The 12,537-nt window shown below is 41.7% G+C and overlaps 2 protein-coding genes across 5 annotated transcripts in view; one reads left to right on the top strand and one right to left on the bottom strand.

The window, feature by feature from the left end:
* ACKR2 (atypical chemokine receptor 2) overlaps positions 1–12,537 on the top strand; it is a 75,222-nt gene that overhangs the window by 9,575 nt on the left and 53,110 nt on the right. Inside the window, exon 1 of one of the 4 annotated variants that reach the window (XM_010835436.1) lies at positions 9,100–9,279. The exons of 1 other annotated variant lie outside the window; for it this stretch is intronic. The gene's annotated coding sequence lies outside the window, so the exon portion shown is untranslated. Of the gene's footprint in view, positions 1–9,099; positions 9,650–12,537 lie in introns of those variants that run through there. 2 more of the 4 variants (XM_010835435.1, XM_010835434.1) reach the window with 2 other exon arrangements.
* Positions 2,032–8,899, bottom strand: HIGD1A (HIG1 hypoxia inducible domain family, member 1A). Its single transcript, XM_010835432.1, has 4 exons — positions 8,817–8,899; positions 4,469–4,583; positions 3,704–3,838; positions 2,032–3,037 (listed from the first exon to the last, which is right to left on the bottom strand). The coding sequence occupies exons 2-4, from the start codon at positions 4,563–4,565 to the stop codon at positions 2,988–2,990; spliced, it is 282 nt and encodes a 93-aa protein (XP_010833734.1). The 5' UTR covers positions 4,566–4,583; positions 8,817–8,899; the 3' UTR covers positions 2,032–2,987.

Here is a 12,537-nt window from a genome sequence, read left to right as displayed (position 1 = left end):
GCCATGAAATTAAAAGACGCTTACTCCTTGGAAGGAAAGTTATGACCAACCTAGATAGCATATTCAAAAGCAGAGACATTACTTTGCCCACAAAGGTCCGTCTAGTCAAGGCTATGGTTTTTCCTGTGGTCATGTATGGATGTGAGAGTTGGACTGTGAAGAAGGCTGAGTGCCAAAGAATTGATGCTTTTGAACTGTGGTGTTGGAGAAGACTCTTCAGGGTCCCTTGGACTACAAGATCCAACCAGTCCCTTCTGAAGATCAGCCCTGGGATTTCTTTGGAAGGAATGATGCTAAAGCTGAAACTCCAGTACTTTGGCCACCTCATGTGAAGAGTTGACTCACTGGAAAAGACTCTGATGCTGGGAGGGATTGGGGGCAGGAGGAGAAGGGGATGTCAGAGGATGAGATGGCTGGATGGCATCACCGACTCGATGGACGTGAGTCTGAGTGAACTCCGGGAGTTGGTGATGGACAGGGAGGCCTGGTGTGCGGCGATTCATGGGGTCGCAGAGTCGGACACAACAGCGACTGAACTGAGCTGAACAGCAAGCATTCAGAGGTTACCAATGTATCAGGTGCTATGCTAAGCCTGCCACATTCACTACTGCATTTAATCTTCCCAACAACCTAGGCCACTGACACTGTCCCCACTTTACAGATGAGGAAACCATAGCTAGTAAGTGGCAAAACCATGAACCCAGGTCTGGCTCAATAAACAGTAGTATCACATCCCCTTGAGCCACTTTTAATAACTTTCATAATCTGAATATCAGCCTATTCATCCACCCTAATTTATTGCTGTCTTCTTCAGGGAAGGTTCATCTGTCCTAATTTATCACTCTGTTCTTCTTTACTCATTTTCTCCTTATTACTCAGTACTCACTAGTCTCAACATTTTGCTCCTGTTCTTCTGTCCTCTGGCATTTGTCTAGCTCAATTTCTCTCAAATTAGTATTCATTTAACAAAATCAATAATGTACTCATCCATTAGAAAGTTTCTGAAACTTGTTCTCAAATTTTTCTGTAGAAGGCTTATCCTTAATGAAATTACTGTTAGGACTGCCTACGAGCAACTCCTGTGTCTACTGGAGGCTGAGAAGAGTTCCTAGTAATAGCATTTATTTTTTTCCTTGTTTATTTTCAAATCTGAGTACAAAACAAGCACACAGTAAACAGCTTTTAAGTGATCTTTTCTATTTGCAATGATCTATAAATATTAAATACTCCAACAAAAAAATGGTTCTATATAGTGAAATCAAGTATTCCCCCAAACCAAAAAATAAAGCCCATGAACTATATGAAAGTGACAAACTCTCCACATCTCAGTTCTCTCAATTTTGTTGTTATTGTTTAGTTGCTGAGTCGTGTCGGACTCTTTGTGACACCCCCCACCTCCCATGGACTGTAGCACGCCAGGCTCCTCTGTCCCTGGATTTCCCAGGCAAGAATATTGGAGTGGGTTGCCATTTCCTTCTGCATAGCTTTTATTTTTAAAGCACATTTCCCATGGACCCATATCATGATCTCTAAGCTAGATAGGACTGTAGTAATTACCTAGTCCAATCTCTCATTTCTAACTAGGAGAAAATTGAGAAAACCCTGATTTGGGCCAGGTTATATAGTCAACGGAGTGGTAAGTCAAGACCATGTTGTACCCTCTTGTCCAATAGTACTAATTTATGACAACTGCTGCCTCTCCAGCATTAATTTCACAAAGACCAACATTTCAAGTCTCTAACACCTGTTGGCTTTACTGCACGACTGCCCAGGTTTCAGTCCCAAACACAGCTTTCTCTACCTACGTGACCTTGGGTTAATTACTTAAAACTGTATCTCAGTGTCCTTCTCCACGAAACAAGGATCACAGTTCTTAGGGTTGTTAGGAAATTTAAATGATTTTATACATGAAAGTATGTGGCACACAGTAATACCCAATAAATTTTTAGCTGTTATTCCCTCTTTTCTTGGAACTACTTATGCTACTTCAAAGAACGATGGTTTTTCCCAAATTGAAATAAATACAAGACATTTGATGTGTTCATTTACTTTAATAACACTACATTTACCATGTTATCACCATGGAATGTAAATTCAGGTTAGACGAGAATTCACAAGTACAACAAAGCATTCTGTGATATACCAAAGTTTGTATAATGTCTGACCAAACCAGCTTGCTCATCAATGACTTCCATTGTAGGGATTTTATTTAGTTGATGATACTTTTGGAGAAAATAAACATACTGCACACATTTAAAAAGTGTTTTTCATTTACCTTTGCATTAGCACTTAAAATACATGTTTCAAAATAATTTAAAATTATTCTAATATAACAGCAGCAAAATATAATTCTGCAATTACTAAAGAGCTAAAAGGGATCCACAAGTTAAGTTACTCTCATGTTTATGATTCTAAAATAAATACTACTTCAAAGTGGCTCTGTTACCAGCTTTTTAGTTTTGGTTTAAAAACACACACAGACTTGCAGGGAGGTTTATAATGTTGTATTCCATGCACTGTTCTGAAAGGGTTCCTCAAGAGCCAACCAGCCCTTAAAACAGTACTCAGTCCACAAGGCCGTCAGAAAGTTACATTAACTGGGGTAAATAGGATTCCTACATTACATCAAAAGCATATGATATTCTGCAGCAACTGGGAGCATTTTCAGGATTGCCATGTTGTCTTCTTTAGAACTAATTTCAACAGAAGAGTTTAAGAAGGTGGACAGGTACCACTATCAAGTGTATTTAAAAGTGACATGTTTCTTTTGTGCTGGTCTGACTCCCCTGAATGACCTAGCTAGTGAACTAGTCACCAGTAACTTGGTCACCAGGCAAATCAAGCCTGCAAGAAAGGAGGCCAATTTTCAAATTACCATGTTCTTGTCTGACCCAAACAATTTATTTTCAGCATAAACATATAACCTCAATATGAGATGTCTAACTAAAGCAAGCACCACCAAGACGACCAAGACAGCATCTCCTCTTCTAAGGTTTAGGTTTCCCCCAGAATTCTTGATACAGGGAATAGCCCATACCTAAAGAGAAAGAATGCTAGTTAAGCATTTAAAATTTTTCTTCAGTATTAGAAAATTAAAAACTATTCATAAAACAGCTAAAAGTAGCACTCTTACTAGCATATGATGCTTAAAAGGAAAACAAGACCCTAGGCTGCTTACATTCTTGCTTTCTTAAATAATTCAAATTTCTAAAATTCTTTTTACACAGTTTCCGAAGTATTTTCAAGACTAGTATGATTAGCTCAGATGGCTAAAATATCAATATTTATCTGGCAACTTTAAAAGGACTCAATCTTGCTATATAAAGCAGATAATGTCAATGAATTATAAAGCCTACAAAAGCATGTAGTATCTTTTCCACCTTGAAAAACTCAATAAAACAGCCATCATGTCTCTTCCAGATGATGGATCTTACTACCAACCCTATTTGCATATATAGACTCAATGACATTATAATGGGCATTACTATCTTTTCTCTCTTTAAAACCTTAGTAAGATTATTCATCATAGAGTAAAACTATACCACTACTTGAACTATTTTTATTCATTCAGTTTTTAGGTGAAAATGAGTAGTGATATTTGCAAACTGCTTCAAAGTCAGTTAAAAGTATCTACCTTGTTTTACTTACAAAGAAATCCATTCATGGGGAACCAAAAATTTGAAAATGTCCTGTAGGAACCTACCAAGAGTCATTGCTCCCACAACAAAGCCTTGGGCTGCCACACGCATGTGGATCAGGTGAACAGACATTTTAGTATGTCCCCTGCTCTTCAATCTATATAATCCATATGCAACAATTGCTGCAAAACCTGCCATTCCTGTAAAAGAAATAGTCACAAGTTATGTCAGATACATTGGGGCAGGGAATCAAGATGAGTTTATTATCAATCGATGTTCTATTTTTTATAAGGATGCTTTAGGAGACCATTACCCAGCTAGCATATGAACTGAGGTTTTAATCCCCACCCCGATTCAGAATTAAAAACTCAAAATTGGTAGCAAGCAATAGCAGATCTAGAAAATCAAGATCATCTTTGAAGTATGGGCTTGTGAAGCCAGTAAATAAATTCCTTTAAGAGTGCTAGGGGAACTCTTCTCTGTTCTACTTCCATCCCTGAAGGAAATCAGTTAAGGGAATGCAGCAGAGACTGTAATAAACCACAACTGTGAGTTTATAACAACTCTTGAGTCTTGTGAGTCCTTGTAGCAAATCACTGAAACTGATGGTCGTCTTGGGGTCACAACACATTCACTGAAATAAGTCAATAAAATACGATGTCTGAATTCGGAGAAGAATTTTTACAAGACTTATACCAATCTAAGCATATTTCAACATATGAAAAAATATTAAAAAATAAATGCTTCATCAGGAAATGCTTGATGAATGAAACAAGCTGCCCACACTTCTACTGTGTTAAAGCTTATTAGACCATCAAAGTCAAACTTACCAATGGGGACAAATGGTGCCTCTCTAGCTTTTCGGATAAGTTTAGATCCCTGATCTTCATCATATGAAGAAAGAGAAATATCTGTGTCGCTTGACATAGTGATTGAAGACTCTTCCTGAAACAGAATTTCCATGAGGTTCTGCAGTTAAAAGCATACTTTTTTAATAAGATTATTCCTTTAAGTAATACAAAAAAAAGCCAAGATACTAGCCAGATTATATGAATAACAGGGCAGGGTGAAAAAAAGATTAATTTCCATAACAAAGGGACCAAGGCTCCATTCTCCCTTTTCTGTCTTTTTTTTTGGTAACACAGGAAGCTAATAGGCATTTCATCACAGTAAAGTAATAATTCAATTTCACCTTAGTCATGGTCACTACATACTTCGTTCTGACTGATCTGCACAGATGATAAACTTCACCCGCAGATTGAAAAAAGGGAGTCACACATAGCATATAAGTGCACAAGTATCTCTGACTGATGTTAATTACAATACACTGTTGTAATTGATATCAGTCAGATGTCATTTACTGCTGCTGCTAAGTCGCTTCAGTCGTGTCTGACTCTGTGCAACCCCATAGACGGCAGCCCACCAGGCTCTGCCGTCCCTGGGATTCTCCAGGCAAGAACACTGGAGTGGGTTGCCATTGCCTTCTCCATTGTGTGAAAGTGAAAAGTGAAAGTGAAGTCGCTCAGTCACGTCCGACTTGTAGCGACCCTATGGACTGCAGCCTACCAGGCTCCTCCATCCATGGGATTTTCTAGGCAAGAGTACTGGAGTGGCTTGCCATTGCCTTCTCTGATGTCATTTACAGATGACATCAAAAAGTTAACTGCCAATCCCATTATCTGTATAGTCTTAGCTTATGAATTTTTCATGTGCATCACACTCCCTCCAGTAATAAATGGCTCTCATTCAACACTTTGCTATTCAAGGGGTTTAATAGTAATCAAGGTTCTCAAAGAAAATCCAACTCTAGACGTGAGGCGTAGGGTTTAGTTTGAAAAGTGAAATTGTCCCTCAAAGCCTCCATCCTCACTGGGAAGAGTACAGTTCTGTCATCTGACAGAGAAGAGCTTAATCCAGATGAGCTGTACAGTATCACACAGATAGAATCAATTAGAACTAGGGCTTCCCTGGTGGCTCAGCTGGTAAAGAATCTGCCTGCAATGAGGGAGACCTGGGTTCGATCCCTGGCTTAGGAAGATCCCCTGGAGAAGGGAAAGGCTACCCACTCCAGCATTCTAGCCTGGAGAAGTCCATGGACTGTATAGTTAGTCCATGGGGTTGTAAAGAGTTGGACACGACTGAGCGACTCTCACTTTGACTTTCTCTTCTTTCTTGTGCTCCATTACTTGCTAACTAAATGAACCCCTACTTTGTCTGAGCTTTTATTATATACAAGGTTCAACAAGCTCAAGGTTCAGGATGCTCATTATATATTTCAAGAGATTAAAATGTAAACACTGAAATAATGTTTCAGAAATTAAATTCTTTTAAAAACATGCCAGAGTATGTATACTTTGCAAAGAGCATAACAGACAGAATTTAGAGTGTGGCATCTTTTAGATAAAGTTTGGGAAATTTCAGAGAAATATTTGAGCTTGGCTTTCAACATACTACATAAATGAGGACTTCCCTGGTGGTCCAGCAGTTAAGTCGCTAGGCTTCTACTGCAGGGGGCCCGGACCCTGGTCTGGGAACTAAGATCCCACATGCTGCGTGGTACAGCCAAAAAAGCCCAAACAAACAAACCCCAAGATATTACATAAATCGACTAGATGGTAAGATTAAACTATTTTAGGCCAGTATATTTATTAGTTCCCTTCATAATCAATCTAAACTTCCCAAAGGCAAACATTTCAAAATCTTTCCTATTTTACCACAATTCCTTCTTCTACCTTCCTCACCAATCCCACATTCTAATTAAACTTATTGTTTGTTGAAAAATATTACTTCAATATTTATTCAACTATTAAAATTATTCTCAGGCAATTAGGAAAATTTAGTGAAAAATAACAATTACACACATTTGTAGAGTTTCATCAGTAAGAAAAATATCAAGCTGTATCTACATAAGTGCTAATTTCTCTTTTAATTCTTACATTGCTCAATGAAAGAACACATGATAACCTGAGTAGGTTTTGGATCCTTGCGACCCCAAGAAAAAAAACCACTATATATGACAATCCATTTTTAAAAACTAGCACCTCCTTTTGCAGATACAAAAGCATGTTTTCTTCCTTTGTCCTAATTTCTAGATAACTAATTTTCCAACAGATCAGGGTAGCAAAAGTTCGCTTCTCCTTCCTTGCAGCAGTTTGTATGGATAGGCCATTTGACCTGGCTTTCAGAAAGTAGTCCCTGGGGTAAGAATCAAGGTATGAAGGAATCATGTAGTCATTATTTGTCTTAAGTGACTAAGGATAATTTGTCTCTGATACAGAACACCATGTGTGCACATTTCAGCATAAAAGAAAGGGGAATATCAAAAGTCCAACACATCACAAAGTTAATTTGTTATTCTATGGTTCAAATTCTATTTCTATCATGACATATATCTATAAAACTCCCTGAGTGTAAGATTTTAATAATTCTCTTCCTGATCACCTAGAAGTTTCCCCAAGTATTCATGATTTACAGCCATCTAAATAAAAAATGGTTAACTTTTAAAGTATCAGGGTCAATAAGTATAAGTCACTTGAGAATAAAACCCCAAGGTTCAATCCATGCCAGTAGCCTTATTTTACAGATGGAAAAAGAAAGCTTATGAAGGGTGCAATAAACTGCTCAACAACAGGAATCTCTGACAGGGCAGGATTAGAACCCAGCTCTCCTAATAAACAGTTGTGGGTTCTTTTGATTGACAATATATTGCCAGATCATTTGTCTTATTATGCTGGTGTACATTTTATCTGAAAAAATGGAAAATCCATTTCTTAACAGAAGCCTGCATCTCCTCCTTTGAATTGTGAAAAATGTCTGTCATGCCCAAAGTTAAATGGAATCTTCTTCCCCAGTGACGTAATTCATCTAACAATTTCAGCTGTAATTTGAATATTTTTTCCCCTAGCATCACTTCTGGACTTCCTTTATCATTTTCTTATCCACCCACAGCAACTGACCCAGATCTGCCAGAAAGTTGAACATGTACAAAAGGAGGCACCTAAAACCAGATAACACGAATTAGTCTGTAAACTAAGATACTACTGAAGACCTTTCCAAGTGCACCTAGCAGAGGCCTAAGGTAACAGGAGCCGCTCCGCATCACGTGATGTAAAAAGATTTAAGGATCTTCACAGCTCGTCATTTTTGTCACAGGAGCTTCTAACAATGGATTTCAATTTTCATTTTGAACCCGTCACTGTCAGCCCGTTTTAAACGGCTGCCAAGTCCCCACCCCAGGAGATTCTGATTCAGATGGTCTGGGGCAGGTCCCAAGGAATCTATATTTTAAGAAGATCCGTTCAAGAGATTCTGGTGCACAGGGAATCAAGAGAACCACTGATGTACAAAACTCAAATACGATTGTCATGCTGGGGCCTGGTACCACTTATACATCACAACTTTTCATCCCAGGCACTTCTGGAAGCATAGATTCCATCCATAGGGATTACCCAGAAGAGGGGAATAATTGATTCCCGCACCGGTAAAACAGGCGAATAAACCTGCCGAATCATTTCGACTGCTCCCAATTCTAATCCTGTGCTATGTTTTGTAATCTCTAACTTGGCAGGTTTACTTTTGAGGAAGAAATGTAAATTCTGTCAGAGGCGCTTGATACAGGCCCTGGTCCTTACCTTCCTGAGGCGGAAGAGAGTCGCCAAAGGTGGAACAGAATACCGGCCCGGGGAGAACACGAAGCCGATGGCGGGAAGGTCGTGTAGTTTTACGCCCTCCCCTCAACCCTTCAACCTTCCTCCCCTTTCCCTTCCTGTGACCTTGTCAGGACTCCATGGCCGGACCGCACGCCCTCCCAATCCCTCCTCACCCACCCGCTCTCAAAGAAGTCCCGGACACGCTCGGGACAACGGGCTCCGCGAAGTCGGCTCCAGCCCGGTGCCTCCCCAGATACATCCCCGAGCCTTCCAGCTCAGCCGCGATTCGCTCTACAAACCTTTTCTGCATCCCCCCATAGGTTCCGTACGCTCTCACCAGCCCTCACCGGCACCACGAAATGAGGCCTGAGCCCCGCCAACCAGACTTCGCCCCTTTCAGCCCAGGCATCAGCCCCCTCTCCCAGTCCCGCGGCGCCAACCCTCCCAAGGTGCTCTCGACGCGGCCTCTCTTCTCCCCACTCCACCGCTCGGAATCACTCGACCCCCAAAGCCCGTCTGCATCACTTACAGACAACTTCAAGACGTTTCAGGTTCCTACCGTATTCTGACCCCACTCCCGCACCCGCCGTCCAGCCGGCTTCTCCAGGTCCCGCCTACGTCCGGCCTCAGCCAATCAGAAACCAGCAACGGGCACGCGAGGGTCGGGGCGGGTGGATGGGTGCGTGCGTGCGTGTACGCAATGGGTGGGGTGGCCCAGAGAGAGCCCCGGATTGGCTGGGGCGACGTGCGCGGGCGGTGACTTCTCGTCACTGGCTCTTACGTACGGATTGCATCAGAGGTGAGAAGTCGGCTTCTTAGGAATGGCGGAGGACGTTCGAGGGTGCTTCTCGGCCCTTGGCCGTGCGGAACTTGACAGTAGCTTCGCTGTTTTCCTCTTGGGAGGTGGCGGCAGCGAGCATCCGCGAACGCAGCAGGGCGGGGCTGAAGCTGAGAGGGTTAAACCGCGGCGGGTCCTTGAGTCTCGGCTGCGGGTGAGGAGGGGCCGCCGGCGGCTTTAGGGCGCTGGATCCACTCTCATGCCCTGGCACTTACCGGCCGCGAACAGGCGCTATGGGCCTCTGAGCTTGGCGCTTACACTGTAGTCGGAGACAGCCATTCATTACAAGCACGGGTGACTCCATACTGACCGGCGTGGTTTGCCTGAGGAAAGAAGGCACAGGCACCTTGTAACGGTGAACTTCCTGGGACAGAACCCGTAATTTGTTAGTAGATCACTCGGTAACTACCTGGCGAATTGGCGCAAAGCATCAAGCACTGCCATGAGGACTGTTTGCTAACTAAACTAAAATCTCTGGCTATAACCGTGAAACGAGGCAGACTGCCAAGTGCTCTAACCCACAGGTAGAAGCTCAGTGTCATAGGCTCAGGATCTTGAAAGTCTTTTGTCTCATAATTCAGACACAAGTAGGAAACATTCCCTTGTGGCTCATCTGGTAAAGAATCTGCCCACAATGCGGGAGACCTGGGTTCAGTCCCTGGGTTGGGAAGATCCTCTGGAGAAGGGAAAGGCTACCCACTCCAGTATTCTGGCCTGGAGAATTCCATGGATTGTATAGTCCATGGGGTCGCAAAAGTCGGAAACGACTGAGCGGCTTTCACTTTGACTTCAGGCAACATTCATTCTGAGTAGGATAAAAACTCCTTACCTTGGTCGTGTGGAGTGCTTTCAGCTCCTTGCTGGCACGTGTTTTGTCAGGTTCGTGGCGATATCTCCCTGAACACTGTCTTTGAGCTCTGGAGGGCCTTGGTAATGTTAAAAGAAGCAACAGTGGATACAAAGGGCTTTAAAGTTAAGTCGGAAGATCAGAAGTTGATTTAGGGTAATTAAAACAGTAAAAGAGGGACTTATCTGGTGGTCCAGTGGCTTAGAGTCTGTGCTCCCAAAGCAGGGGACCTGGGTTCACTACCTGGTCAGGGAACTAGATCCCATATGCAGCATCTAAGGCCCAGTGCAGCTACATAAATATTTAAGAAAATAAGAGAACGTGAGATTTGAAAATGAAAGCCATATTCATAGGTAATGCAGAAGTCATCAAGTTCCTTAATTCTGGAAATACAAAGGCTAACTGCAGCAATGACCATGGCGTATTCTTTGAATCAAAATAGTGTTAAGTTTGTTTACTAATTTCTAGAGAATGGGATTTGGAGTCAGGCAGACCAGTGCTAGTCCCAGCTTGGCCATATACTAACCATGACTTTGAGCTTCACTTTCTTCCTTTGTAAAAAGAGGATAACAGTAGTAGTGATTAATGAGGAAACACATATAAAGTGTGAGTTATTACTTTAAAAATTCCTATGATATGCATTGTGCGGAAAGAGGCAGACTCTGCCCTACTTGTGTAAGAAATTATCTCTTTCTGATTAGTATGTAGAAACCAGAATCTTGGTAAATGGTAATGATAACTATCAGACGATATAGAAGATTTTAAAAAGATTATTCTGCTATTCTTTATTCAGTACCATAAGAAAACAATAGTGACAACTGATTTAACTATTAAGATTTTCATAATACAGACATTATTATTTTTAATATACAACATATATTGTTTGATTCTTACTCTGTGTCATTTCAAAGAATAATACAGAAGACTAAAAAAATTCAGGTTCTCATGTATTAAATTAATCTTCATGTAGTTTATAGAAAGGCAGCCCAGGAAGTGTCTGCCAGTTTGGGCTAATTTCCCCTCTTTAGAGAGTCTCTCTAACTTTTCATGCTCCAAGGAGCTGTCCACATATGATCATATCCAATATAAAAGAAATGCGCTTCTAAACTCAGACGTCTGTTTAGGTTATGGCTCAGCTTAAAGCTACGTAATCCAGTTTTAGACATCCTTAAAAAACATTGTGTGATCTTTGTGGCATTTTGTCTAAAACAAATCTTAAGACTTTTGAGAAAAATTGAGTATTGAGTATTTTAAAAATAGAAATGAGAGTCAGGGTCACCAAATACTGGACATGTATATTGTGCCTGGTGCTGTGCTGGACTCAGAAATTAGACTCAGTTCCTTCCCTGAAGTAATTTATAATCTGATTAGGTCAAAGGAATAGGTGTAGAAAGCAGTCTGTGAGAAGTCCTTTGAGTGGAAATCCAGGTAGATACCATAGTGAGTGAGCTATTTCAAAGTAGGCTTCTTGGGACTGGGGCTTGAATGTGTGAACTTTGAAGGATGACTAGCGTGTAAGTAAACTGGAAGAATATTCCAGAAAAGGAAACGGTGGGTGGAGGAATAGAAGTAGACTGTGGAATTGTAGTTGCAGTATGAAGGACAATAAATGGGGAAAAGGCAAACACTTGTGACTAAAGCACAGTCAGTGAGTAATGGAGAGTAAGCTCAGTGGGGAGGACCTTTAATGCTAGTAAAAGAACTTGGACAGTATTGTATTTGTTGGCCCTTGAAAGTTTTAGAGCTGGATATTTACAAAAGCTGAGTGTGTTTGAGGTATTGAAAATTGAATGCATTAGAAAGGTACTATCAGCATTTATCTGCCAGAAAGCTAAAGGCTGTTCAGTTTGTGGCTTTTAATGTTCTTTGTATTGAGGCCACAGTCTAGGTCTTAAGTATGTGGAAGGCAGCTACATGCAGTAGTGTCGTTCCTCTACTACCTTGGCAAGGCCTGCTGCTTTAAAGCAGTGATAGTCCATACAGACCAGTGCTCAGGGAACATTGACCAGGGTCCAGGCCATCATAAAATTCCAGACTCTGTAAGATGGCTGTAACTGAACTTATTCTCTCCTGTCCTCCCTGCTGCTCTGGATACTCCTTCCTTATATGCCGGTTCAGTTCAGTTCAGTCACTCAGTCATGTCCGACTCTTTGTGACCCCATGAATCGCAGCATGCCAGGCCTCCCTGTCCATCACCAACTCCCGGAATTCACCCAGACTCACGTCCCTGGAGTCAGTGATGCCATCCAACCATCTCATCCTCTGTTGTCCCCTTTTCCTCCTGCCCCCAATCCCTCCCAGCATCAGAGTCTTTTCCAATGAGTCAACTCTTCGCATGAGGTAGCCAAAGTACTGGAGTTTCAGCTTTAGCATCATTCCTTCCAAAGACATCCCAGGGCTGATCTCCTTCAGAATGGACTGGTTGGATCTCCTTGCAGTCCAAGGGACTCTCAGAGTCTTCTCCAACACCACAGTTCAAAAGCATCAATTCTTTGGCACTCAGCCTTCTTCACAGTCCAACTCTCACATCCATACATGACCACAGGAAAAACCATAGCCTTGACT

This window comes from Bison bison, unplaced genomic scaffold (assembly GCF_000754665.1).
Source record: "Bison bison bison isolate TAMUID 2011002044 unplaced genomic scaffold, Bison_UMD1.0 scf7180017864043, whole genome shotgun sequence".
Taxonomy (NCBI): Eukaryota; Metazoa; Chordata; class Mammalia; order Artiodactyla; family Bovidae; genus Bison; species Bison bison.
The sequence above is the reverse complement of the archived record's forward strand: the minus strand, read 5'-3'. Positions and strand labels throughout refer to the sequence as shown.